The 27070-nt window shown below is 50.5% G+C and overlaps 8 protein-coding genes across 8 annotated transcripts; 4 read left to right on the top strand and 4 right to left on the bottom strand.

The window, feature by feature from the left end:
• Nucleotides 1-1723: 1723 nt before the first annotated feature.
• Nucleotides 1724-3526, top strand: ASPSYDRAFT_149507 (putative NADPH oxidase (NoxA); the record flags this gene model as incomplete). The annotated part of the gene is made up of 4 exons (XM_040841913.1): nucleotides 1724-1821; nucleotides 1870-2124; nucleotides 2174-2583; nucleotides 2637-3526. 4 exons carry the CDS (start codon nucleotides 1724-1726, stop codon nucleotides 3524-3526), a joined length of 1653 nt encoding a protein of 550 aa, XP_040703471.1.
• Nucleotides 3527-3886: 360 nt separating this feature from the next.
• Nucleotides 3887-7481, bottom strand: ASPSYDRAFT_88576 (uncharacterized protein; the record flags this gene model as incomplete). The annotated part of the gene is made up of 3 exons (XM_040852026.1): nucleotides 3887-4882; nucleotides 4929-7394; nucleotides 7449-7481. 3 exons carry the CDS (start codon nucleotides 7479-7481, stop codon nucleotides 3887-3889), a joined length of 3495 nt encoding a protein of 1164 aa, XP_040703472.1.
• A 128-nt stretch (nucleotides 7482-7609) lies between these two features.
• utp10 (snoRNA-binding rRNA-processing protein UTP10) lies at nucleotides 7610-13491 on the top strand. Its single transcript, XM_040843781.1, has 4 exons — nucleotides 7610-8100; nucleotides 8152-12577; nucleotides 12638-12782; nucleotides 12854-13491. Exons 1-4 carry the CDS (start codon nucleotides 7724-7726, stop codon nucleotides 13324-13326), a joined length of 5421 nt encoding a protein of 1806 aa, XP_040703473.1. The 5' UTR covers nucleotides 7610-7723; the 3' UTR covers nucleotides 13327-13491.
• Nucleotides 13492-13589: 98 nt separating this feature from the next.
• On the bottom strand, nucleotides 13590-15374 carry ASPSYDRAFT_175696 (glycoside hydrolase family 18 protein). The gene is made up of 6 exons (XM_040843459.1): nucleotides 15321-15374; nucleotides 14851-15231; nucleotides 14702-14761; nucleotides 14548-14617; nucleotides 13939-14483; nucleotides 13590-13817 (listed from the first exon to the last, which is right to left on the bottom strand). Exons 1-6 carry the CDS (start codon nucleotides 15339-15341, stop codon nucleotides 13716-13718), a joined length of 1179 nt encoding a protein of 392 aa, XP_040703474.1. The 5' UTR covers nucleotides 15342-15374; the 3' UTR covers nucleotides 13590-13715.
• Nucleotides 15375-15882: 508 nt separating this feature from the next.
• ASPSYDRAFT_44061 (arrestin (or S-antigen), N-terminal domain protein) lies at nucleotides 15883-18005 on the bottom strand. Its single transcript, XM_040846782.1, has 2 exons — nucleotides 17459-18005; nucleotides 15883-17406 (listed from the first exon to the last, which is right to left on the bottom strand). Exons 1-2 carry the CDS (start codon nucleotides 17658-17660, stop codon nucleotides 16127-16129), a joined length of 1482 nt encoding a protein of 493 aa, XP_040703475.1. The 5' UTR covers nucleotides 17661-18005; the 3' UTR covers nucleotides 15883-16126.
• Nucleotides 17921-18693, top strand: ASPSYDRAFT_888841 (uncharacterized protein). Its single transcript, XM_040852077.1, has 2 exons — nucleotides 17921-18326; nucleotides 18496-18693. The coding sequence occupies exons 1-2, from the start codon at nucleotides 18093-18095 to the stop codon at nucleotides 18571-18573; spliced, it is 312 nt and encodes a 103-aa protein (XP_040703476.1). The 5' UTR covers nucleotides 17921-18092; the 3' UTR covers nucleotides 18574-18693.
• A 1941-nt stretch (nucleotides 18694-20634) lies between these two features.
• Nucleotides 20635-24678, bottom strand: ASPSYDRAFT_149175 (DDB1/RSE1 family protein; the record flags this gene model as incomplete). The annotated part of the gene is made up of 4 exons (XM_040841877.1): nucleotides 20635-20661; nucleotides 20712-21996; nucleotides 22187-24260; nucleotides 24435-24678. 4 exons carry the CDS (start codon nucleotides 24676-24678, stop codon nucleotides 20635-20637), a joined length of 3630 nt encoding a protein of 1209 aa, XP_040703477.1.
• A 430-nt stretch (nucleotides 24679-25108) lies between these two features.
• Nucleotides 25109-27016, top strand: ASPSYDRAFT_44065 (ubiquitin domain-containing protein DSK2). The gene is made up of 2 exons (XM_040846783.1): nucleotides 25109-25798; nucleotides 25864-27016. Exons 1-2 carry the CDS (start codon nucleotides 25331-25333, stop codon nucleotides 26785-26787), a joined length of 1392 nt encoding a protein of 463 aa, XP_040703478.1. The 5' UTR covers nucleotides 25109-25330; the 3' UTR covers nucleotides 26788-27016.
• The last annotated feature ends 54 nt before the right edge of the window (nucleotides 27017-27070 follow it).

Below are 27070 nucleotides of genomic sequence, written 5' to 3' on the forward strand. Positions count from 1 at the left end.
GTCTTTCACACCTGGAGAGGGTTCCTTAGTCAATCCAATTGTTCTCTGCCCGAGAAATCAGATCTTATCATCTTGCTTGCGTTCACCGTCTTTTCAACGTCGTCCGTGGCTGACCCATCTATGGAGTCATGCTTCACGGGATCAATGCCCACTTCGGCAACCATGGATTGATTGTGACGAGATTGCAGAGCCAAGGTGATGCCTTTCTTTTTTTGAAGATTTTCGAACCCCTCACACTAAGGGCGACCTCGCAATGTAGCTTTAACTAAATGATATACGCGAGTTCGGAGATGATTTCTGCTTAGGTCTAGTCCCTGAAGCTGCGAGCTATATTTGGCAGCAACCAAGACCCGCAAGCCTGAGCTCGGTACGTCGTCGTCGTGCCTTTTCAGAACTTCTCCTGTTTGTGGGGAGAACGAGAACTTGGCAACACCATGGCTGGGTTTTGGGTGGGAACGGCGCTTGCAGGATTCCGCTCATAGGACAACGCCCGGACAAGTCGCAGAGGCTCTAGCAAATCACCGAGCTGAAAGCGTGAATGGGTGACATGACAAAGATGCAAATATCCTCAGTATACCAATCATTGTCGTTCCCAAATTCGTAAATTCTTCTCGAGCCACATGGCGTCTTCGCTTTAGTCTCACAAGGATAGGAGAAACACGCCGAAGGTTGACAGAAAGCAACACCAGCCTGGTTTTGCGTCATGTCCAATCGTTAGATATGACGAAAGTGCCTGACTCGATCAAGGTTCGTGGCTGGTTGTGATAGCATCCATCGGGCATTTTCCCTTCGCTTAGTCGGACAAGTAGGGTAATAGTTACAAAACAGCCATCGAATGATGTCGTCTGTCTCCGACGGGAAACACCGCATTGACTCTGGGGAGGGTCATATCATATGAAGACATTGAAACTTTTATTCAATCATCATCGCCAGATCGAGGGATCCGCTCGGCAGGAGAGTTGGATGGACTTGCAGAGACCGTTGATTCGCTCTGTCCAATAAATGTGCACGATCGCAATAAACCCTTGTCAACAATAAAATGCCTTAGCGCCGTTGGCTTACCAGGTTGCCAGTTCCTTAAACTCGCCAAAGTGTTGCAGAGTTGCAGACGCTGAACCTCATCTCGCAACCGGCGCCTTTCCCTTTTCTTCCCCTCCTCCTCATCTCGCCTCATCTCTCCATCTCCCCTGCAAATCACTACGTACCACATCGCTGGGTTCGCAACTCCACAGACTTCCATCATTCGATTTCTATATCCTATTTTCGCTCTGGGAACTGTCTCGATAACATGGTGCTAAGGGCGCTCGCCCTTGTTTGTCAACTACCCGACAATCTGTGCTAAGCAAACAAACTCGCTGTCTTGGTCTGACAACAAGACTACCACGCCACCTCTGATTAATTAAAAAGTCTTGTCAAGCGATCCGGAATTAATAGGAGAGAGGGGGAGCTCGAGTTCACGAAACTTCCGCCCCTCGGGGTTCTGGCTTCGAGCACAGTGCTTTCCGGTATCTCATCGTGCCTCTAGAACGATATAAGGATCCCGTTTACAAGTCAACGCCCCAGAACCGTGGCCGACCTTGAACTCGCCTACCCTCTTTTTCGCACATCTAATCGATAATCAGTATCACCCATCGCAGGTCGATGGCCTAGTTTCCTGTCAAAAGATTCCGTTCCCGCTCTTGTTTGCTGCGTCGACGAATTTCGGCGCCGCAAGCTCGTCGCAATGGGTCGCTATCCGTTGAAATCCTACTTTGCTCCTTCAAAGCTATTCTTTTACTTTTGGTTTTGGGGCCTACATTTCGCTGTGTTCGGAATTGGATGGTCTGTATTCCGGTATTAACTGTCAGGTTGATTGCTAACATCTTCCAGGAACTATCAAGCAACGAGCAAACCATTGGCACCTCTGAATGCGCTTTCTTATTCAGTATATATTTCTCGAGGCTCTGGACTGGTATTGACTTTTGACGGGACACTCATATTGCTACCCATGTGCAGAAATATCATGAAATTTTTACGGCCGAAGTTAAGATGGCTACCCCTGGACGAAACGATATGGTTTCATCGCCAAGTGGCATATGCGATCCTGGTGTTCACCATTCTTCATGTTGCAGGCCACTACGTCAAGTACGCCACTTCCTCAAACTAAACAAAAACATGGTCTAACCTTTTGAAGTTTCTACCATATCGAACTGACGCAGCTGCGTCCCCAGTCGGCTTTACAAATACATTATACCCAAGCTGGTGGAGTGACCGGGCATGTGATGCTTTTCTGCATGATGCTCATGTACACTACCTCACACCATCGAATTCGCCAGCAGTCGTTTGAGACCTTCTGGTACACACACCATTTGTTTATCCCATTTCTGTTGGCGCTCTACACCCATGCTACAGGCTGTTTTGTCCGGGACAGCACAGAGCCATATTCCCCATTTGCTGGCGAACGTTTCTGGAATCATTGTATAGGTTATCAGGGATGGCGGTGGGAGCTTGTGGCCGGGGGTCTCTACTTATGCGAACGTCTTTGGCGCGAGATTCGGGCGTTACGTGAAACAGAAATCGTCAAGGTGATTCGTCACCCATACGGTATGCTTGCCATTGACATAAGTATATCAAATTTCACTGACCCTGAACTCTAGATGCCATGGAGATCCAATTCCGCAAGCCAAGCTTCAAATACAAGGCCGGACAATGGCTTTTCATACAAGTCCCCGAGGTGTCCAACACTCAATGGCATCCCTTCACCATTACTTCTTGCCCGTTTGACGAATACATCAGTATCCACGTACGTCAAGTCGGTGATTTCACGCGTGCACTCGGTGACGCCTTGGGATGTGGTCCTGCACAAGCAAGGGATTTAGAAGGACTCGACCCTATGGGGATGTACGAAGTCGCACTCGAAAACGGACAGCAGATGCCAAAGCTCCGAGTTGACGGGCCTTATGGTGCTCCGGCTGAAGATGTTTTTGAAAACGAAATCGCCGTCCTAATCGGAACTGGCATCGGCGTGACACCCTGGGCCTCAATCCTCAAAAATATTTGGCATCAGCGTGCCAGTCCCAACCCTCCCAGACGCCTTCGCCGTGTCGAGTTTATATGGGTCTGCAAAGACACAACCTCCTTCGAGTGGTTTCAAGCGCTCCTCTCATCTCTAGAAGCACAATCCGCAACCGACGCCGCTTATGCAGGAATTACAGAGTTCTTGCGCATCCATATCTACCTCACGCAGCGTCTAGACCAAGACGAAACCGCCAACATCTACCTCAACTCCGTCGGCCGAGACCTCGACCCCTTGACTGAACTCAAAAGCAGAACCAATTTCGGCCGCCCTGACTTCAAGCGCCTCTTTACAGCCATGCGGGATGGACTGCAGGATCAGTCCTACCTAAGAGGACTAAATACGCAGTCGAAGACCCGTATCGGTGTTTACTTTTGTGGGCCTAATCTTGCTGCAAGGCAGATTAAAGCCGCAGCAAAGGCCGCGTCTACAAGCGAAGTCAAGTTTAAGTTCTGGAAAGAACACTTCTAATGCCTTTTCCTCTTACGCTCCCCGCCCTCTCCCCCAACGTTTCCATTTGATTTTAAAAGCCTTATTATACATATTTTGGAAAACACCTAGGTACCTGTCCTATATATCTTTGATATCCCCCGATGAAGTCACGACCTGATTGAAGCATATCGTTTGGATTTTGGCTGTGCATCTCTGTATTTGTTTCACGATGCTTGCATTATCCGCTGTACTTNACATTACGCACAGTATATAGCCTTAGATCTTTTTGGCTGAGCGCAAAGCAAAAGAGATATTAATTGACTTTGATAATATTTTATCTTGGTCCTCACTTGCCTTGATGTAAAGTAATACATACAATCACCTAGTATCCAGACCAATTTACATCTGCATCACCTCATCCTCATCCCCACTATCAGCGTCATCCGGCATGGTTATAGGGATTCCCAGTGCGACACTCTTCTGCTCCATCTTTGCACCAAGCTCATCCAGGCCACGTTCAATATCAATATGGATACGCAGCTCCTTCTCAACAAGGACATTATAAACATGGCGCAGTTCAAAGAAATTCATTCCCTCGCCCTTCGTCGACCCTGGCTCATAGTGTGCGCGGATGGCATCTTCGCGGAGATGGGTAAATGCAAGCATGAGGATATCCTTTGACCATGGACATGCGCGCATAGCGCGGTAAAATACACTCTTGGCGCGCGCGATGTCGTTGCGTGAGAGCTCGAAGAGGATGTAGAGCTTCCAGAGGGAGATACTGGAGCGACCCGTGGTGGTGGATGTAGTATGTGACGACGATGAACCCTTCTGGTCACCAATGGCTTTTTCGAAAGCTGCACGGACAGAGTGGAGCGTTGAGCCGGCGTACGTTGGGCGGTTGAGCTCGGTATAAATGGAGAATAGGTGGGATGTTATCGGGATTGGGTTGTAATGGGACTGGGATACTGTGGAGGCGGTGCTCGTGGTGATGTCTCTCATAATGTCGCGAACGCGCTCTTCGATACGGAAACGGGATTCGTTCCAGGCAAATAGAAAGAGGGTGATTGTATTGTGTGGGAATGAGGTTACGCTTTCTGTTAGGACGGTGCGGATGTGAGATGGTTTATAAATGGTGCTCGTTCGGATGTGGTAGTAGAGGAGTCGTGCTCGGGCCTGATGGAGGAGTTCGATGGTGTAAGATTTGAAGGTCTCTGTGGAATCCGAGCTGGGGAGAGTAGATAGTCTGTCAATTGTGGAGGTGTATGCTTCAAGCGATTTATCGAGGTCTTGCGCATGAGTCAGATAGGTTAAAATGGCCCGGCAGTCCGTACACGCCTTGATAATACTGGGCTTTCGGTTTGCAATTGCGCTTTCCTGGGACTCGGATATATACTGGACGAGTTAGTATATGCGTCGAAAACGAGAGAGGTTCACTTACACTACGTATTCTCAGCAGGTTTGCTGCGGTGAACGACGGGAGACTCGATATATCAGGAAACGCTTTTAGATTGACGTTGTTCTGCGGCATAGAAACTAGGAGATGGGCCGCATGGGCTATGTTTCGAGCCTCCAGAAGTTCCCAAACCCAAGTATTCCATAAAAGAACGCTATCAACCCTTTGTTCACTAGATAATGATTTGCTCATGGAAATGGCCGTTGCCCACACATGGTCAGCGGCTGCGTCATTGTCGGCTCGGCGTTCCATGAGCGCGTATGCATTATACAGCCGAAGACTAGACGGCCGCTTTTTAAGGAGCGATTTAGCATACTTCTTAGCCTCTTTAGCATTGCAGATAAACTCAACCGCGACTGTATACTCCGCAAGGTCTTCGTTTGACGGTGTTACATCAACCAGCTGTCTAAGAGTTCTCCGAACCCAGTCACGGATGACGTTGGATGTTGGGTCAGAGGTCGCTTTGAGCCAGGAGCCAAAGGAAAAGAACCAAACTTCGGGGTTCCCGAAAAAGGTGTCGAAATTGTGGATGAAATATTGTGGCGAAAACGTATTTGGAGGCGATATGCTGGACTCAGTTTTGCCGCTGGATGTTGGAAACCAGTCATCAAGGCTCGCATAAGACATAGCTGACAAGTCGTTTTGCAGGAAACCATCCCCCATCCAGATTCCCGTACTCCTAAAGTTGTTCAAGGTGATAATAGGAGGAAGTCGGCAGAAATAAAGGAAGCTATCAACAAGATCAGATGTCGAGTCTGGTAGTAATACTAGAGGAAGAAACTCCCTCAGGTCGGCAGGTAGTATCACGCGGTATGGATCGTCCTCGGGCTCATCCAAACTTCGCGCTGGAAGTTGAGCGTTGAGCATACGTTCTTGCTCACAAGCTGTCCACGATGCCAGCATCGTCTTCTGTGTGAGTTGACACCTTGGCTCGAATACTTTTGGACCGAGTGGTGGTGCGTTGCTATTTTTCCAGCCCTTAGCCCCCAGTTCGCCGATCCGCGGGACCTCCGATTCCCAGAAATCCGTGAAAGCGGCAAGCACTTCATCTGCGTTGGTGTTGACGTCTAAACTCTGCGGCAGGAAGAACGCCAATTCAAGGATGCCCTGCCAAAGACCTGTTGCCTGCTCCATATAACCCGCTTCCCGCAAGAATAGAGTCAGACGGAGGAATAGGTACATCTGCACACGGGTTTTATCGGGGCCGTCAGGAGAGGTCTTATTCAGTCGCAGGCATTCAGCAAATGTCGCAAGACATCGGGCATGGGTAAAATTTAGGAACTCGGTTTGGCGGAAGTCTAGATATCTAACCCAGAGATTGATGTATTGGGAATTATTTTTCAGTGTGAAATGCCACTGTGACAGCAGCTTTTGTGTATCCCAAAGCTTCGAACCCTCTTCCAAGAATCCAACGAGAAGGCGGTCTCGGCCAAGACTATGTCCAACCTTCTTTAGTGCCTTTTCGTACAGGGAGATCCTGATATCAGCCAGACTATTCCGCTCGGCATTTGTCAAGGAGCCTGTTTGCTTTGCGGAGCCTCTAAGCACGGTTTCTTGATGGTCAATGAGCCTTAGCCAGGCCTCAAAACTTCCTGGATGTTGTTCCACAGCTCGAGATAGTTTCACATTGCGTTGTTTAATATCTGAATCTGGGTCTTGTCGAGTAGTCTCTTCGCCACTCAACTCAGAATCTGACACAGCTTCCAAGTCGCTAGGGAGGCCCTCGTCCGATTTTAGCTTGCCATGGATTGATCGATACCCATGTTTATCATCCTCTGCATCTGACGCCTCGGAATTGTCCTCATTCTGCCTTTGACGGATCTCCCGCAAGGGTACAAAGTCTCTCGACGAAGCGATTGGATCGCTTGCGAACGATGTTGGTCGGACTCGTAGTAATCTTTGCGGCGACCTTTCGGGCTTATTTAATAACCTCTTTGACCTAGGTTTCGCAGAATCTGTGCGGTTTGCGTCGGCCCTCACAACTATCTCGTTCTCGCCGATCGTTTCACGGTCGATCCTGTAGTTCGGGGGAAGTCCTAGTACACGGCCACGGCCAATGCGATAGTAGCGAGGCACACTATATCGGTGTATCGTTCCGTATATCAAGTTGTATTTGTCCCCCTTCCGATCGACAACGTAGAGGTCTGACAAATCCTTTGTCTGTTCCTTCAGGGCGTCCCTTGACGGCGGCGTGGTTTCGCGAACAAGCTCCCTGTCGCGACGGCCGGTTTCCCTCCGGCTACGATGGGTTTCTCTGCGCTCGCCTCGCCGCTCCCTTGACCGTGAGCGGTAGTCATGGTGGCTTCTATGTCTCGAGCGATGTTTCGATCGATGTTTAGATTTGTCTTCACTTTCAACTCGTTCACGGTTGGGGAGCTCGGGAGGCCGATCGTTATCGGGCGGAGCTGGTCGGGGTTTGAAGCTGGCGAACCGCGGGATGGCCTTCTTTTCCTGCGACGGAAAGTCAATGAGAAGAACGGTAGATTTTGGTCTTTATAGGCGTACCTGTGAGCCAGACGAATCCATGCTCCCGGACATGCGACATTGTTGATGTCAGAGAGGGCGTGTAGATAAGAAGGTGGTGCAGGCTGGAAAAACTCCGCTCCCGCTTTCCGCCTTTCCTGTTGAGGAGTAAAAAAAAAGTTGCGGAGCTTTGAAGATTTCCGCTCGAGCATTCCTCTCAACCCACCCAGTCTTCTCTGGAGTGCTGCTATCTTAATTATCGCCAGGGAATGGACAGAGTGCTCGCATCTCAATAAGGATCCTTCTTCCCTTCGAAAATGGCGTCGTCCCTCGCCGCGCAGTTGTCGCAAATTGCGGCCAACTCCACCAACCAGTTAAATCTGAAGGCACAGAGAGTCGCGCATTCGCAATCTCTGATTTTTGACAAAAAGGTTGCTGGATCCCAGGACTTTGATACGATTTACGACATTTGCTTTGATGGTTTCCGGGAAATATGTGAGCTAGATCGCCGTTTTGCACAGTTCGAGCGCTCGATCTTCAGCGAGCGAAGCAAGGCCCAGGATCGGACGGAGATGACTGCGGCAGAAAATAAGGAGCTGGATTCGGTATTGGAGGCCTTTCTGGCACTAATTGGTGGGAGATTGTTACTGCAACCCGCCGTAAAGGCTGTGGAATGGCTCATCAGACGCTTCCGGTACGTATCCGACCCGAAGGCTCCTTTTCTTGATGGCTAACAGTCGTGTAGGGTACATGAGTATAACACTGAATTCACCATCCTTACGTTTTTACCGTATTATCCGACACCTCTATTTCTCAACCTTCTTTCGATACTTCCCGAAGACCTTCCGTCGGCGCTCAAGGTGCTCATCCCGTATAAGAGAAGTGCGATGAACCCTGTACGACAAGCCCTGGTGCAGAACGCCATCTCCAACCGCGACGTTATAACAACCCTCAACAACCATGTTCTTCAGGTTAGTCGACAACGGGCCCACCACCACGCACTGCTGTCTTTTTGGGCGGGGATTATCACCGAGGGTGTTTCTGGGATGCTGGATTCAGCACGCTCAGGCCGACGAAATGTGGAAAAGCAGAAACACGACGATGTTATACTTCATATCCTTCCAGTCCTCAATGACGGCTTGTCATTGAAGGATGTTTCAGAGCTGGTGATCGGGTGTTACATGGTTTGCGTTGTGCTCGCACAGAAGGCTGAACTTCAAGATCAGGTCCTGGATGGCCTCATGGAAGCTGTCGCAGGGTCATGGACGGAGGAAACACTGAGTTCCGCCCTTATATGTATCGCGGTTCTGGCACAACAGAAGCCGGAGCCCGTATTGCCAAAACGGGTTTTCAAGGCTCTGCTTCGCTTGGATGACCCATTGAAGCAAATAGCTGAAATATCAACAGAATACAAAACATCACAGCTGCTTCTTGGGCTTGTGGCTGGCTGCGTTAGCGACCTGTCAAGCCAAAAAGACTCGACACGCTTGGATTTATTGTCCTTGATGTTCGAGGGTCAGCTTTTGGGTGATGCCGAACTGGGAGAGGCCATGGCCCTGGTTCTCCGAGCTGCAGGCAACATTGATGGGTCAATCACCTTGGATGTTCAAACGCACCTTGCAGATCTTGTCCAGCACTTCAGCCGGTCAAAGTCGCTCCAGCCAACTTTCCAGAAACTAATTGAAGAGTCGTCGTTTGACCTCGGCGTATTAGAGCACAACTTGCAAACAGCCATCGAATCTATTCCTATCAGCAAAGCAATTGAAGATGTGGAAATGGAGGATGCAGACAAGGAAGAACCACGGACAGACGCTTACACGTCAGCCCTAGAATCTATGGCGAAGGAGAGCGCTTTCAAAACCTCATTCCTCGGTGCGCAGTCCATTCCGATGTTCGATAAACTTGTCCAAGTTTTCGCACTGTCTGTTGGCTCTCAAGAACGAATTAGTTCTTTCACCGAATTGCCTGTTTTATGCAAGGCGACTGCAACGAAATCCCCTCAATTTCTTTCGTTTTTCATCCGAGTCTTCACTGGCCCGTACCCAGCGGGCACCAAAGCCGCCGCTTTGAAGATTATTTCCTCCGTCCTCAGTTCCACAGCCTGGGCTGACTTCGATCTTCAAGCGGTGTTGCCTTTCATGCTCATTGCCCTATCAGACCCCGTCGAAAGGGTGCGCTCCGGGGCTGCTGATGCCGTGGCAGTCATTGGAAAGTCGGCTGAAAAGAAAAAGAAAGGCACTGTCTGGGCCCGCGACTCTCTTTATGGCCAGGACAAGCAATCAAAGGACATTCCTTGGCTTACCACCGGCGATTTCCAGAAGGTCTTGGACCGGGCTGTGCTTCCTGAATTGGAAGAGTGTCGATCTGATGGTGAACATATTGGTCGGGCTCTCGAGAACACCTTACGAGGGTCAGCAACCGATTCTGCCTCTGCGCTCAAGAAGCCCCTACGACTTGCTTTATTCTCGTTGCTCTGTTCACACGCTGTGAAGATTCCTCTCTTCGCCCCCAAAGCCGGCTTGCTGAGCCTGCTCAATCGGGTTGACAAGGCTGGCGGCACAACTCGGACTAAGGAACTCGAACCGTTGCTAAAGTCATGGCGAGGTATGAGTGACCAAGAGCTCAAGGAAATCCACGAAAGGGAGCATGTTTCTTTGTCCGATTTCGAGGACCAAGTACTCAAGACAGTTACGCCGAAAGAGAAGGATTCTGTCCATCTCCTTCTGTCTACCGTCAACCCTTATTCAGCTTCACTAAGACCGTCTTTCGTATCCGCTGTATTCAACCGCATGCGCGACATCTGGGCTAAGGTCGCAGAGGACCGTCAGATCGTTGCCGCGGAGGAGCTATTTAATATCTCTATCCAAGATTCGGAATCTCCTCTCGTCCTTCACTGTCGGGATATTCTCCGTACCGTAGAGCTTCCTGGCTCTGTGCTCCTAAACTATCTCCAGCAAATTCCTGTTTCGATTACAGATGTCGACTCCCTGGGCCCTGCGCCGAAGCGGAGACGTACCAGCCAGAATAACATGGTGGCGATGACAACCAAGGACGAGGCCAAGCTCAGCAAGCTCATGGACAAGATGACATTCATCCTGGAACTCGTGGACGGCTCCAACCCGGAAGCTCACCCTGAACTCACAGAAGGCCTGTTCCAAGTTTTGGCCGCTCTCCACCATTTCAAGTCTCAAATCCAATCTGGCATGAGCTACCTACTCAGCCTGACGCTTGGTAGCCTCCTTGCTATCGTCAACCGGTCGAAAGGAAGTGCCAAGGCGCAATTCGATACGTCGGTTGTGCGGGCTGACATGGTTGTTGATTGTGTCCGCACCACGGAGAGCCCTCAAGTCCAGAACACAGCTCTTCTACTAGTTGCTGGTCTGTCTGTTATCGCGCCAGAATTGGTTCTCCACAGCGTAATGCCAATCTTCACATTCATGGGCTCTAGCGTTCTAAGGAAGGATGATGATTATTCGGTCTCCGTTATCGACCAGACAATCGATCAGGTTGTCCCGGCTCTAATTCAGTCGCTACGACACCAAAAGCGCGATGTTGTTTCCGGGACATCAGAGCTTCTACTTAGCTTTACTGCGGCTTTTGAACACATTCCTTCTCATCGCCGTCTACGACTATTCCATGCGCTGATCACGAAGCTAGGAACGGAGGAGTTCTTATTCGCGGTTTTGGCAATGCTCGCAAACAGATATTCCATGGACAAGGCGGTTCTGGTCCTCATGACGGGGTTGGTTTCTGATGCCGGTGCAGCTGTGGAATTAACATCCTACAGCAAATTCCTCAACTTGGTGAGCGACTCGCTCAAACCCAAGCCCGGAATCTCACAGGTCCTCCTCGGTATCGGAAGCGATGATGGCCGCGAGCCTCACAAGGTGGCTGTAGATCTACTGCGCGCATTGGCTTACCTTTTCAAGCATTCATCCTTGAAGGTCAAGATCGCCAGAGTGCTCACAGCTGAAACCAGTGACGCAGACCAGATCCGCGCACTGTTCTCCAAGATCCTCGAACAGATCCTCGCCATTGGAGAAGTCATGCAAAGCGTCAAGCCTGTCCATCAGGCTGCCGGTGACGTGCTTAGTGGACTATTCAGCACCCTCACCACTGTGGACTTCCTCGACACGGTCGAAGCCTTGCTTAAGCGACCTGATGACGCTCTCCGCCGGAAGGTTCTCAGTCTTCTTGCCACCCGCCTGCAACAAACTCCCGAGCGGGACGGTGACTCCCAGATGCGCATGCTCGACTTCGTGGCTGTTTTGGTTGATATCGTGCAATCGTCTCCCGATATTTTACTCAAACACGCCGCAGTGACTTGTATCGACCGTATCACGGAGAAGTATGGCAAGAAGGAGCCATCCAAGGTTACGCACGCCGCACAGGTGGTTGCCAGTGCTTCGTGCATCGGCCAGGAGGACGATCGCATCCGCATCAATGGTGTGTTGTGTCTCGCCTCGATGGTGGAGGTGCTTGGACAAGCAATGATCCCTGCGCTCCCAGAGGTTCTCAACCGCTCGCTGTCCTTGCTTGAGATTAGCATGGAGAGCAACAAGCTCAACCCAAGACTCCACGATGCAGTGTTCACCCTCTTCTCTTCCCTCTTCGTCCACCTCCCTTACATGGTCTCCGCGTCCCACCTGGACCGCCTGCTTGTTCTTTCCTTCAAGTCAGCCGCCACTGAAGAGCTCGACAACGACAGCCGACAAGAAGCGCTCCGCTTCATGGCCCGAAAGGTCGACATGGCCTCAACGTTTGCTTCTATTGACCGCAACTGGGAACAGGCCGTGAAGGCCGGGCCCGCAGCTACCAGTGAGGTCCTAGAAGCCGTTAGCCTCAGCATCGAGAAGCACCCCAAGTCTGCGACGATGAAGAACCTTTCCGTCCTGACAAGCATCCTCTTCCGCGTGTTTGACCTCCGCCGGGAGCAAGTCGCGCTCTCTACGAAATCCATGTTCGATACCTCGGACCTCGAGGAGGTCGAGGACCTTGTCAACGATGTCACGATCAAGATGATCTACAAGCTCAACGACACGACGTTCCGACCTATTTTTGCCAAGTTGGTCGAATGGGCAACGGCCCTCCCGAAGAAGGATACTCAAGGCAGCTTGGCCAGATTAACTACCTTATACCGCTTCCTGCAGGTCTTCTTCAGCACTCTCCAGGTAAGTTTCTAAACCCTATTGAACCCTTACTCTAGCAGCAAAAGCTAACATTCTCGTTAGTCTATCGTCACCGGCTACGCCAGCTATATAATCGAAAGCGTCGTCTCTGTCCTCACAACTGCCAGCCCGTCAAACCCCAACACAAAATCGCTCTGGCTCGCAACCATGCGCATGCTCCAAAGCGCCTTTGAGCACGACCAAGACGGTAAGTCCCCACTCCCACTCATCCTCAACCCACACCCCAAAATAAACTAATTGAGAGCTAACACCCCACAGAATTCTGGCAATCGCCGTCACACATAACCAAGATCTCCACACCGCTAATCTCGCAACTCCGCCACGCCACAAACGCCCCCACCGCAGCTCTCATCACCGACGAAGCAATCCCCACAATCACGGAGCTGGCCGTTGCCGCAGACTCCACGGATAACCACAAGGAGCTGAACTCGGTGCTTATGCGGTTCTTGAGGCCTTCTTCTGCTGCCCTTACTAGCGGTAGTGGTGGTGCTAGCAAGAAGAGTTCTATTGGCGGTGGAGACAACCCACACACGCGGATCGCGGCTCTCAAGGCTGAACAGGCGCTTACTGATCATCTTGGTGAGGATTGGCTTGCTCTATTACCGGAGATGTTGCCGTATATCAGTGAGTTGATGGAGGATGAAGATGAGGGAGTGGAGAGGGAAGTGAGGAAGTGGGTTAAGCAGATTGAGGGAGTTCTCGGGGAGAGGCTGGATGATATGTTGACTTGAAGAAGGATATCTTGCCTAGATTACATGCCTTGTTTTTCGTCTCCTGCCAGGGCGTTTTGAGGTGTTTCGTGTTGTGTGTGTATATAGGTGTTTTCATCTACCTACCAAGTGTTGTATGTATTCAAAAGTTGGATGTTGTATAGACTTTGAGTCTTTCCTTTCAGGAGTTGGATTCCATTTCCGTAATTTCCGTTGGATTCCCTAGTTATGATCTACGTTGCATCTTTCCAGCCAGCCGGCCGTTAGGTATGCATGCCAGATATCTTGGTAAATAATTTGTATAGTCCAGCTATATTGGAGGGGACAAGAGGATGATCGACTAGGTCCTGCTAGTAGGGTATCACCCATTCTGTCCTCAAATTCTCTACCTCATCGTTCATCCCAGAACCTCACGTAAATCTCTTCCGCAAATTCTCGTATCGCGAAGCCGGATAGTCAAGGTGGTTCTCGGATTTGTCGAGGCCGTCTACGCCGCCAAAGGTGTCGACAAGCTACAACAACCCTCATCAGTCCCACATCCACCCAAACACCCACACCCCTCAAAAATAAAAAACCACAACAGGAAACAGCAGAGGTGGAATTAGAAAAGAGGAGAAATGAAACTAAACGTACCGTCTCAATCAAACTGCCCCCTTCCCCCACCTTCCGATCCCCACTACTCTCCCACCACATCCCACCTCCCAGTCCAGTATCCTTCACATAGTCACCTTTCCTCCTCGTAACCCCCACAGAATCAAAGCTAATGACTTCTCTCTTTGCGGGATCATAACTAAAACTCGCACCCACATCCCCAGCATCCACAACATCCGCCCCCGCCTTCGGGAGGGCCTTATAATCCCAAACCCCAGGTTCGAAGGACCCTTCATAGTCCACGCTCTCAAAGGCCGTTCCAGGCCCATCGGTGCCGAGAAACGAGCGGCCGTAGAGCGGCATTCCGAGATTTATTTTTGATCGCGGAATTCCGGCCGCGATGTATGCGCTTATAGCGATGTCCGTGTTGAAGGGTGTAGACGGGGGGTTGGAAGTGGAGGGGAACAGGTTGGCGTTGTGTCCTGTTATTGTGTCCCAGCTGCCGCTGTAGTCGTAGGCCATGAGGTTCCAGAAAGAGAGGTATTTGTCCATTGCCTGCAGGTGGAGGATTGTGTATTTTGCTGGGCCTGTTCTGCCTTATCAGTATAGATAGCATTGAGTGGATAGGATTGGCGGGGTGGGAAGGCTGACCAGCTGGAGAGGCGACGCTGAGGAGGAAGGGCCTCCCTTGTGCGTGGGCCGCGCTGTAGCGGTCTAATTCCTTTTGATGGTAACTTGCTTTAGTATAACTGGGTTATCTTGAATGGAAGGGCGCCAGGTGCAGATATTTATACAGTCAACATACCTCTCTCGTCTCATGCAAAAGCTCCACAAAGTTGCTCGCTTGTGCGTCGTCCTCTGGATACTATATAAACCGTCAGGTTAGCCCTCTCTCCGTCAGGATTTTTACCCAGAGAGGTGCCATGGAAAATGCCAATAATCCCCAGAACTAACCTCCCAATCAACATCCACCCCATCCATCCCAAGGTCCCCCATAAGTTTCACGGCAGAGCTCGCAAAAGCCTTCCGTCCCGACTCTGTCTGCGCCGGGGCTGCAAAATTCTTCGAATAAGTCCAGCCACCAATACTAAGGAGCACCTTGAGGTGTCGATTGTTCTTCTTAAGCAGAAATAGTTGCTTGACGCAGCCGTAGACATTGTTGGTTGCACCCGGCTCGTCCCGCGAGTCATTCGGGTAGTGTTTCTCTAAGTCAGAGTATGTGTCGGAAAGATACACCTCGCCTGTTTCGGGGCGGATGTTGGCGAAGGCGTATAGGATGTGGGTTAGGTGAGACGTTGGGAGGTCTGAGGGGTTGTGGTTTCTGGCGTAGATGGCCTTTTTATGTAGAGATTGGTCGTTAGTTATCGATTGGTTGGTTGGAAGAAGGGGCCTAGTAAGTGGATGGGCTGAAGGAGAAGACATACCCAATTCACGAAATAGGCCATTGAGCGGTAGTTCCCACCGGAAGGTTTGGGAACTGGGTTGGGAAATATGTCGGTGACATTGTCTGGTGCGTGGTTGGTGGCATTGGTATTGGTGCCATTGCTAAAGCCGGTGGTAGGGGTACAGCCAGCTCTGGAACGAAAGTTTTCGAAATCAGAGTGCGAGGGAAGGGCAGCTACTTGGAAGCTGAGAAACAGAGTCGGCAGAAAAACCATAAGGAGCCTCATGATGAAGATGTGGGCAGCAAGTTAATTGTTGGAGAGGATAAGAGAGGGAAAAAGAGCGAGGAGTGAGAGCGAAATCCTTATGGTGGGATGGAAGATTTGTATAGGCAGAGTAGAGTGAAGTATAACTCCAATTCTCGTTGAGATGCAGTGGAAGCAAACATTCATGCTGTGACACTGAAGCTGATTCAGATCAGCGGGCGTCGTATTCAAACAATAGCCCTTATCCCTAGAAGTTTAACTAGTATGAATCAAAGCAAGATCTATAGTGATTATTCAATAATCCTTTTTTCTTTAGATCATACATCGTGTTGATCAAGTCAAGACGGTCGACACAAAGGTGAGTGAAGAGTGAGGCTGTAAAGCCTCACAAGTACAATCTAGGTAGGACAATCGGAAGCAATGCATAACATAGACATTATCAGAGTTATTATGTAGGACCAATTCTAATCTAGAACTCTATAAACAAAGCATTGCTCATTATATGACCACGAGATTTCCGGATATCAGTTCCAAACGCCGTAAAAAAAAAAAAAAAAAAAACCACTTTTTCTGAATCTCAATCATGAACATCGCACCTGTTGAGGCCGCGTGCTAGGTAATGGTGACACCAGGTCTGAATAGTTTGGTGGAGCAACTGTAATGTCCATTGGAGGAGGCCCGACACCACGCGGGCTGAAAAACTCGGCATCGACCTCCTCCTGCGTGATTTCTGCTGATGCCCGTCTCGACAGAGACACTGGCTGACCAAATGTCAACTGAATGGGCAGTTTCAAGGATACCGTCGGTGTGAGAATGTTCATGTTCGGGGTGTGGTATGACAAGCATAACTCAATGGTATATGCGCGGGATATCAAGCACGAGTGAAAGGTTGGAAGGAAAGCTTTGCTTGTTGGAAGCGATATAGGGACGACAAGCGAAGCTGTATAGTATGTCTCACCCGAGAAAGATGCCGACGGCCCAGTGATGGACTCTGCAGAAGAAGTCGACTGGAGCGAATCGCGGCGAGTGGTATCTGAGCAATTTTTGACCCATTTGGCAGAGGCGACACACAGGTTGGATAAGGGCACGGAGTCCTGGTAGAGGCCCCTCCCCGACATGTCAGTCGTAGAAACAATACCCGAAGTCGGGGAATCTTCCCAAGGGTTTACGGAGTAGTAAGTCGAAACACAAAGCTTGCTCCAGACGGTGCCCAGGCTGGGCGGTTCCTCATTGCCGACGGGGTCGAAGCGCAAATGGACCGTCGCGGCTGTACTCGCCGACTCGGCGCTTTTATCTGGAGGACTGATCTGTAACGGCCTGGGTTGTGCCGCAGCCATGACGAGCCGTCCCTGCTTCGGGCGCATTGTACCGCGCCTAACATCTTTCTCCCTCCGTAAGCGGTAAACCGGATGATTGTCGAGAACAGTCAGGGGCGGCTCCTCCTCGACAGCTGGGATGACGCGAATCTTCTTCTTGACTTCCCTCAGGGATTTTGTAGGGCCCACAACGGGTTTCTGTAACACTTCGGCGCGGATGTAGTATGTGACACGCGCCATGTCAGGCGACATATCGTCCAATACGGATTTGCCGTCACTGGCGAGCGTGGGTTCACCCAGAGAGGGTACCAGAAGAGTGTGGGAGTCCTGGATGTGGGCATTTGTCTTGCGGTGGCTGCAGACGTGCGGCAAGAGACGCTGGGGTACGACAAAGGTGAAGGGAAACTGATAGCTGAGACCAGGCTCAATGACCCGGGGAGTTGGATAGAGAGTTTCTTCAATGGGTTGGCGCAGTCGCAAAAATGTTTGTGTTGCGCCTGTACGGCCTGGGACTGCCCCTCGATCCACAGTAACGGTCTGGTTTCCTGCTGGCCGTTAGTATGCTGTATACTGTGCGCATTTAATGACGGAGCATACCCTCTAGTTGGATATCTATCGCGTCGAAACTGATAAGATGGGAAGCGGTGATGGTAATGGTGCCTTCTATGGAGTCTCCCGTGGTATATGACTTAATGAGGTTGTCGACCTGGCCGTTGAGCTCTATTTTGACCTGGGGTCGGGCGTACGGATACAGCACATCAACGGCGCCTGAGCCACGGGAGAGGATCGAGGCAGCCATAGCAAAGGGAAAGTATAAATTTTTAGACAAAAGTTTCCAATTGCTCGTCGAGTATATCTGTCAAGTAGCCAGGAGGGGCGAGGATTAAATCCCCGGCGGAATGCCGCGAAGAAAGGGATGAGGAGAGGGATATATGGAGTGCTGGTCAAGTCATGCGCCGATTGTATACACTGGAATTCCCCGGAGTTGGACAGTCATCTGGAGAAATCCCACGATGTTGCGGGGAGAGACTTTCTATATAGTACCAAAACTGAGACCGTGAGTCACTACTGCTGAGAAATGGCATTTTTTCTTTTCTTTTTTTTTTTTACCCTGAGCATGTTTACCAGAGTGGAACTGGTAGCGCGCCCTTGGGTTGACAGGATGGATCATCGACTCGATGGAGATGACAAATGGGGCCGATGACGCCCTGCAGCTTCAGTTAATTGCAGAATGACGCCAGCAAGGATGATAAATCAACCTGCTCAAGCTCGTATCAACTCAGTATCAACTCAGCCTCAAGTGAAAAGAGTGAATATGGTGGCTGCTCGTATCCTGTTCCGCATCCTGACTAATTGTTCTTTGCGTGATCCTTCAGCCCATGGACCACACCGACTCCAACCTCATCAAAGGCCTGGACTGTCTAAACCTCTAAAGGTGATTCGTGCGATCGCTAGGCCTCTAAAGGTGAGTCGTGTCTTCCTCTAAAGGTGAACCGGAACGAAGCGCACTCTCTAGCTGCGTCTAGTCTCCCCCACTGCAGGAGGTGGGCCCGATGACCCCGTTCCCATTGTTTGTCCCGCTTGATTGCACGCCCTTTCGCAGCGCTAACTCCCTGGAGTCTCTGATTTGCCAGTTTCGCGACAAGAAAGCCTTGAACGCCCTTTTGACAACATCCTTGATCCATCGTCGCCGCATCGGACGCCCTTTCTGATGCGCTTGTCAGCAATAACCCGACTCTTAGCATATCCGATTACGTCCGCTCGTGAATCGCCAAGGTCCTTCTCCCGCATTTCCACGGAACGTGCTTCTCATTAATATGCGTCCTGCTCCGGAGTTGCTTCTCTTCGCCGGGAGCACATGCCGCCTTCTGTTACCGAAAGCCAACGGAGAAGGCAGCTGAAGAATCCTTTGAAACCCCAAACAATCACTCAGCTACTTGGACTATACCGTCTAACTGATTCCGCCAGGTGACACTTCTTCCCAGGCCATCATATAAAATGAATAGCTACAACGTCCAGATTGGAAGGTTAGCAATATGACAATGCAGTATTGTGAACCTTCTCTCCTAGTGCCAGCCCTACCATCCATCGAGGCTGGAACGCTTGCCCAGCAAAACCAATGGGCCAGTGATGGGATGTGTTGACCGCGGCATTGACGGCAATCTTCTTCATTCATCTGAATCAAGAGACGTCATGTCATGCCTTTATGTCTCCCTAGTCCTGTATATCTATTTTGAGAAGGTCTTCCTATGGTTGGTTCGGGATTGACGGATTGGTTCGCTCTCCAAGCTCAATCAATTTCGGCTATCTCGGCATGCCTCCATTTTCCCACCATTCATTGGTAGCGACCAAGTATAGGTCGGCACAATAGACAGCCATCAATGCCACTACAAAGGTCAAGGAATATGATGAATGGGCGACAGGTAGGTAACCGAGGTGGCATATCTGATACGACTGGCCTTGATATTTACTTAGTGTCACTTACGACCACGAACAGTCTCTCCGGACTTGCGACCTAGAATCCAGAGGACATCTAGTAGGAAAGATGGTTTGACATAAGGTTTCAACGGCAAGTCTTGATTGAGCAACCACTTATTTCCATTTCCATACAGTAACTAGTATTGTTTACAGAATAAGTATAGTAGCCATACTTTCGGCAAGTAATAGGAAACCAGTCGAGTTGGGCTGATGAACCTGTCACAGGCGCTCGCTCCATGGTTCACATCCTGTTCTCGACAGGTAGTCTACATACCATCTAGTATGCTAGAGGCCTCAAACAAAGCAGCCTTTTCCATGTCTAGACTGTTTCCATTTGCTATCAAGAGAAGGCTGAGCCAGGGGAACTTCGTCGCCTTGGAGAAATCGATGGACAAGAAGCTTGAACGATTCGCACGCGATATGAGTGCACTGAGTGGCTTGCCAAACAGTTTCTTCAGCCCTGCTCGGTGCTCCGTTGTTAATTGGACCACTCGGAAGAAGTATCCGCTCCATCATTCCTGGGAAGCACCTTTGGTCGTCGGGAAATTATAGTACACTAGCATCGTGGCTGCATCTCTAGGGGTAAGCCCTAACTAAACCTCTCCAATTACGGCACCAACGACTCGCTTTTTTATTCTACTCAGACTTTACCTAACGGCATGCGGCCCAAACCGCTTTCAAATAGGGCTATTGATACTGGTATCAGCTTCGTGCTGGCCGCAGGCCCAATCCACTAGACTAGGCCCAGTGGAAACAAGAAGAGTATCTAGGAAGGGTAACCGGGTGCGTCCAGAGAATAAGATTAAGAGATAAACAGTCAAGGATGGCAAGACTACGGGTTTGTTGGCGGAATTGAGACGGTAGAAATTCCCATCGAGCCAGCAGTAAACAGATAGTATGTTATTTTCAATTAGATTATATTACTTATAAGTGAGTGTCCCAACTATAAATTACGATCATACCCGTAGCAGGCGGGTAAAACCGTACTCAAAAATCGTTGACGGCGAGAAGCCTCGTTCTTGTCTCGTACAGGGCCCAGTACTTGAAAAGTGTTTGGGTGCTGCATCCAGCTCAAGATCAACCGAGGGGTTGCAGAAGACCGAGCGAGGCAGGAGACATCGACATCCACTAGGGCAGTGGCTACATCCAGGCTCAGCTGTGATAGGCGGCTGCGCTGTTGGTATACTGGAACAGGACCGGGGAGAGAAATGGTATACAATTAGATTGAATAGGCTATAAAATTCACGCAAGATTCTTGGTGATCATGCGCCCGCCAACGCCGCATTCGCTTGAAATCAGTACGCCACTCTGGTTCGCATGTCCTGAATGGGATTAGTATGTAATTCGAATAGAAAAAATTAAGAAAACGTACCGAGATCTTTCGCTCTATCTCCCTGACTGAGCGATCCAGTTCCGCAGCAATCATCATCTTCGTATCATTAGACAGGAGGAAGTACATTTCACATAGGTCTCCGTCGATAACCCCCTTCACAGGTGCATAGTAGCTCCGGTAGATGAGGTGATCTCGTCCAGCAAGCGGCGGGCACTGTGAGGCAAGTTGCATTTCCAGACTCTGGAAAAAGTCGACATCCTCTCGGCTAACAAATGGCACCAGCATTCCAATCGTACCCTGGAAACCTGTCCACACAAGGATATCACGACCACCAACTACTAGCTGGGTTTTGTGCAGGCTAATGGGGATGTCTTGCGTGTAGACGTGGATCATCAACTCCAGACGGTTGGGCGTGCCCTGAAGATATCCGCGGTCGTGGATGAGATGAGCTCCGGAGCCCTCCTCATCGGCCTCCTCAGAAATCTTCTTAGGACATCGCATCAACCATAGGTTTCCGAACTTGTCACCTCCCGCGGTCGTCTCATAATCCACCATGGTCGTCGCCGTCGTCCAACGAGGAATCGCGTCATCCACGAACGGGATCAGGACATTTTCTTGATACTTGTACACAACATACGTGATACTCTCACGGACATCGCTAACAACAATCCGACTGCCCTGCGTTTGAAGACCCACGATGGCCTTTGGGACCACGATTGCCTGACATTTCCGAAGCAGCTGCTTCATTCCCAAATCGTATATTCGGAGTACAGGCCCGACTCCGGCAACTAGACGACCTTGGAAACCAAGGAGCGCGAGAGGAGGTTCCTCGACTTTGGTCTTGTGAATAAATTCGAGCTCTTTCCCGTCCTCTTGGAACCGATAGATGTGGATGAATCCTCCCGCAGAGGAAGGTGGATTGACAGTCATATCTTTGGCAGTTCCCACAACTAAGAACGTTTCATCATCCTGGCTAGTGAACGGCACTGCGGCAATGCTAACAGCTGCTTCATTCTCCTCGAGCTCTATCGTCGCAATCACCGAATTCGCCTCCACTGGGTCGATCACTTGGATGCATGAAGCCCAATGGCCTGTACCACGAGGATATCCAAAATCTTCCGGTGGTAGGACCGTTGTGTCACCGTTACGGGACTTGGAATCCTCGAGCAACCGGTTCCGCGTTGTTGGTGACAAAACATTATTGTCAGCCTCAATAACATAGAACAAAGGCTGGTCGGGGTGCTTTAAGAAACGGCGAGGTGTATATGAGAGAGGTATCGACTGCTGCAGCATGTTGTTGTCCAATTTCTCAATGGAGAAGATTCTGATCGCCAATGTCAGCGAGTGGTCACGACAAAAGTTTCATAATGCATGCAAAAGGGTGTTGCGATCTCAGTAGGAACAATTGGAGTATATAATAAGAATGATAATCCACATGGGCATTCAGGGATGATTCCTTTCTCATCATACGATCACATAATCAAGGCAAAGAGGAAGAAATGAAAGCCGCATACCTTAGGTTCTGTCCTTGAATACCCACCATACCCTCGACACATTGTTCGCTTGAAAAGTTCCAGCCCCATTCGAGCCCGACATAATCCAATGGTGTAAGCATGAATCCTTTAGTTTGGGTATCGGAATAACCAAGCCAGGGGCGCGAGCTCAGTGCAAGCACCGCGGTCTGTCCTGTTACGGAAACTTGGAATAATTTCACAGCCTTGGATCCTAGGAACCGGGTTCGCGTGTCAGACAGTTCGCCAGTTACTTCATCAAGAGCTGTTCGCAGATAAACACCGGAATGAAGGCCGATATGAAGATAAAGAGTGGTTCCCCCCGAGCTAGAGTCCGCCATGGGAATAATGTTCAAGGCAGACGGCGCAGCGGTCAAGGCTTGGACAGATTTGTTCTCTAAAGTGGTTTCCGGGTCTAAACTCAGAATACGAACTGTCGAATCATCGCAGCCAACAGCCAAGAATGAGCTTCTGATACGGCCTTCTGGTACCTCGCCCAGACTAAGACATGTCACCGTCCCAGTCATTTGACGTCGTTCGTCATATTCAGCAAGAGACCCATCGGCGTCCAGTTCAAAGTAAACAATTTCACCAGAGCTGAGCGCAACGGCAACTTGACGCTCGTTTGTCGCGGCAGCCACGATAGACCGATGTTGCGGGGCAGGCCACTCGTTCACTCGTCGATCTGCGAGAATGTGGCGGATACCTCGAGGGTGAATCTGGATAAGCGAATCTTCACCAAGCTGTTGAACAGCCAGGGTGGGAGCTGATGAAAGAAAACCAGTATCGGTCACTTCTTCTACAGTCTCTCCAATGCTTAGAACAAGGGTTCCGTTCGCGAAGGACAGCACAATATACGCATCGTATTCGTCAGCCCTTGTCAGTTTCGTAGTCCAGACCGCAGACGGTACGCTGGGGAGCTCTGACTCGACAATTTCGGAAACCTCCAGCCCATGCTTCAGCGTTCGGAAAGTGCTTCGGGCGCCCGTGCCAGAGACAGTGAAGATCTGAGGAGCGTCATCTTCGGCGAGACTCACAATCTTACTATCAATCAACGGATTAAGCGAGTTGATTGAATCCACAAGGTTGAGATTCTCCGCACCCCTGGGCCGGAAATAGATAGGTTCGTACGAGGCTGTAGGGTCAGCGGAGAAGTCATCGCTAGTGAACTCAGTCTCCTCATCATCATCGCCAAGTTTCTCGAATTGGTAAAAATGATGGTTTCCACCCTCCCCAGCGACGTAAAGGAAACCGCTCTTAAGGATCAACAGGCTTGAAGCCAAAGGCACCGTGTCAAAGTACTTGATCTTCAGGCCTTTGACTTCACCAGTAAGCTGGCCGTTGTCGTCCTCAGCCATATCGAGTGTGAGTTTGAAAAGATCCCCATCCTCGGTCTGCAGGAGAAAGAAGAAAGCACCTCGCATCTTGTGCATTACACCGGCTGTAATGCAGCGTTTGCGCTCAGGGTTTTCCATTGCACCTTGCCGACGAGGAATGGGCACTCTGAAAGCATCTTGATTCGAGTGTCGGTAGGTAATGTTGTCTTCTGCACAGACCAGGACACCGCTTGGACCATCAGCCCCCCCGGGTACCTGGAAAAGCATGGATGCTGTGCGGTCAACCGGGTCCGCCCACTTCCGGACAACGTGGTTAAGGCCCAGATCGAGCTCGTAATACACTAGAAGTTTTTCAACCTCTTCGTAGGCCCGACCCGTTGGGTCCTGGTCAGACTCGGAGTAGTCTACTTCAAGGGCTGCAAAGACAGGGTTCTCATACCCAGCATCTAGCGCAACTATAGCAAACACCAAAGTCTGTGGCTTGTGCGCTTCTAGTGGAGATGATATCGTAAGCTCGGCCTGCGAGTTTCGATTCAAGACATAAACAAGTTTGTTCTTCTCCACTGACGCAATAAGACATGCTCTGCCCTTGGGATCAACCGCCAGATACTGGCCAGGTATAACACGACGCACGCCCGACTTGCCAAATGTCTCAAGGTGGATCCGGTTGAATCGATTCTGTGAGGGAACATACTCAATGATAGTGATGCGCCCCGAGTCCGAGCCAATAATTATATAATCTATAAGCAGATCTCAGCACTGTTTGAGCCAAAGAGCGTCCACGTCGCCGACCGGGGCACGTCCAACCTCCAAGAGGAGCTCGTTCGGCAGTGAAGGATCATGTTGCCCGGGAAGCTTAACAAATCACTAAAATGATCTTGGAATTGCGCTGAGAGGGAAACTCAAAAACATACCTTTGTTGCTTCCAGCCAGTCTAAAGGCAGCCAGTGATCTAATGATGCCAAAGACATCTTGTGTGTACAACGGCGTGACCTTGCCCTGGGTGGGATCGGGACGATGGATGGTCAGCTTCGACCCGGAGGCTGTGACGATCTGCTGCTCTTTGGTTCCCGCGAATTGACCTAGAATGGCCTGGGTGATCGCAGTGGGCGGCTGGATCGTGAGGGAGTACATAAACATATGCGAAGTAGTAGCCATGCTGGGCGACGGAGCCGTCGACGCTCGATCGGTCTAGGGGAAACAAGCTGTTGTTTTACGACGCAGTTGCAGTCAAAATTGGGTGACTCTATAGCGAGAGTACTCCCATTGCTGCAGAAAAAGGCAGCGACGTAGAGGATACTCGAGCACGAGATATCCTCGCGAAAGAGGGGGGATTGAGAGCTGTTAGTTTTGTCTTGCTGAAGAACGCGAAGGTGAAAAATTGCTGTGTGGAGCTCTGGCTGAGGTCAAGCGCATGTTTGTCATGTTTGACATACCACGTGATTTTGCTGTATCAAATAATACGGATATGACAATACGTCGGAGTGTTAATGTGGCGGAAAGCAATTATACGCGAATTCCCAATACAGCCGCAGCCTCCTCTGTTCCTTTATGACGATGGGTTTCTGCCCGCTTCTGTCTGGCTCAACGAACAATTGGCGCCAATTCGTTGCAGTGACTTGACACTGTTAGGTTACAAACTTTCTCCTTAAACATCCCATTCAGCCTTCCTCCCCTGAGACTTTCGTCTGATTTCTTCGTTTCCGTTTCTTTGGAGCAAGACGCCTCTTTCTCTTGTTCAAGCTTGTGACGTTGTTACCTCGGACCCCTCAACTCGCCCCTCTCTCCAACGGCGACTTCACGTATCATCATGGCTGATGATACCGCCACAGCGGAGGATTCTCCGATCACTTTCAACATCAAAGCATCTAATGATGCTAAGTTCACACTCACATTACGTCTCTCGACGCCAGTGTCAGAGTTGAAGGAGAAGCTCTCGTCATCCGAATATGCCGATACCCCAGCAGAGCGCCAGCGCCTGATCTATTCAGGAAGGGTGTTGAAAGACAGTGACACCTTGGCGACATACAAGATAAAAGATGGACATACTATTCACCTCGTTAAAAGCGCCGCCAGTAATCAACGTCAGGCTGCTGCCCCTGCACAGAGTGCTTCCACATCCACGCCAACGAGCGGTGCCGCGAATCCAGCGGCCGCCGGAGTCCCGACAAACCTCGCCGCCGGTACAGGCAACAACCCTCTTGCTGGCTTAACTGGCGCGCGGTATGCTGGGTTCGCCCAGCTTCCAGGTGCCGGTATGTTCGGCCCAGATGGCGGGGTAAGTGGCCGTCGATCGGTCTCCTATTCATTCTTCAACTATGCTAACACAATGGATTTTTCCAGATGGGCCCTCCACCCGACGCAGATTCGATGCTTCAGATGCTTGAGAATCCGCAATTCCAGTCCACCATCAACGAAGCTCTACAGAATCCTGCCATGATCGACATGATGATGCAACAAAACCCCATGCTGCGTGATATGCCCGGCGCCCGTCAAATGATGCAAAGTCCAGAATTCCGTCGTATGTTAACCGATCCTAACTCGCTTCGTCACATGATGCAATTTCAACGAGCAATGGGAGGTCTTGGTGCCGGTGGTGCCGGTGGCGGCGGTGGTGCTTTCCCTGCCCCCGGCGTTACAGACACGACACCTGAAGAGAATAGAGGCGCACAAAACGACAGTAACGGCGCCAACACTACGGCCGGCGCACCACCTTTCAACCCTTTCATGCCTCAGGGTCTAGGCGCTGGCAATCCGTTTGCTGCTCTTTTCGGAGGTAATCAAGGCATGGGCTTCAACCCAACGGGCGCTGGCCAGACTGGAGCAGGGCAGACAGAATCGGGCGGGACACCTGGTGGTGATGCTGCTGCCGAAGGTCAAGCTGCGCAAAATGCACAGAACCCCTTCCGCGGGTTGAATCCGTCTCTGTTTGGCGGTCAAGGGGGCATAAACCCGTTCAACCCTGACCAAAATCCCCTGCTCCGCAACCCTGCGCTGCTGGAACAGTTGATGCAATCAATGGGAGGCCAAGGAGGAGAAGGCGGTGCTGCTGCTAACCCTTTCGCGTCATTGTTCGGGGGTGGAGGTCCCGGCTTCGGTAGCCCGGCTCCCGCAGACAACAGGCCACCAGAAGAGCGATATGCGGACCAGCTGCGCCAGCTCAATGATATGGGGTTCTTCGAATTTGAACGGAACATTGAAGCTCTTCGCCGAGCAGGAGGCAGTGTACAAGGCGCGGTGGAGTATCTGCTGAGCCACCCCTCCTAATCACCATTTCCTATTTCGTTGGCGGCTTGAGATATTTGGCGGGATTCTAGCGGTTCCAATGGCTCTTTCGCGTTCATCTTGGGTTTGAAGCATGCAGCTGAATGAAGAAACCTTCCTGTAATATTTGTCTCCTTTGTAGTTTCGTAGAATGGGGCATTACAATGTACCTAGTTCCATCGACATATTACGTGAGAAATAAATGATCGAACAATACAATAATCTCATGGTGTTCTGTGTTCTTTTCTTTCTTTTCTTTCTTTTTGCCAAAAAGATATGACGGTTA

Source organism: Aspergillus sydowii (assembly GCF_001890705.1).
Source record: "Aspergillus sydowii CBS 593.65 unplaced genomic scaffold ASPSYscaffold_4, whole genome shotgun sequence".
Classification (NCBI taxonomy): Eukaryota; Fungi; Ascomycota; class Eurotiomycetes; order Eurotiales; family Aspergillaceae; genus Aspergillus; species Aspergillus sydowii.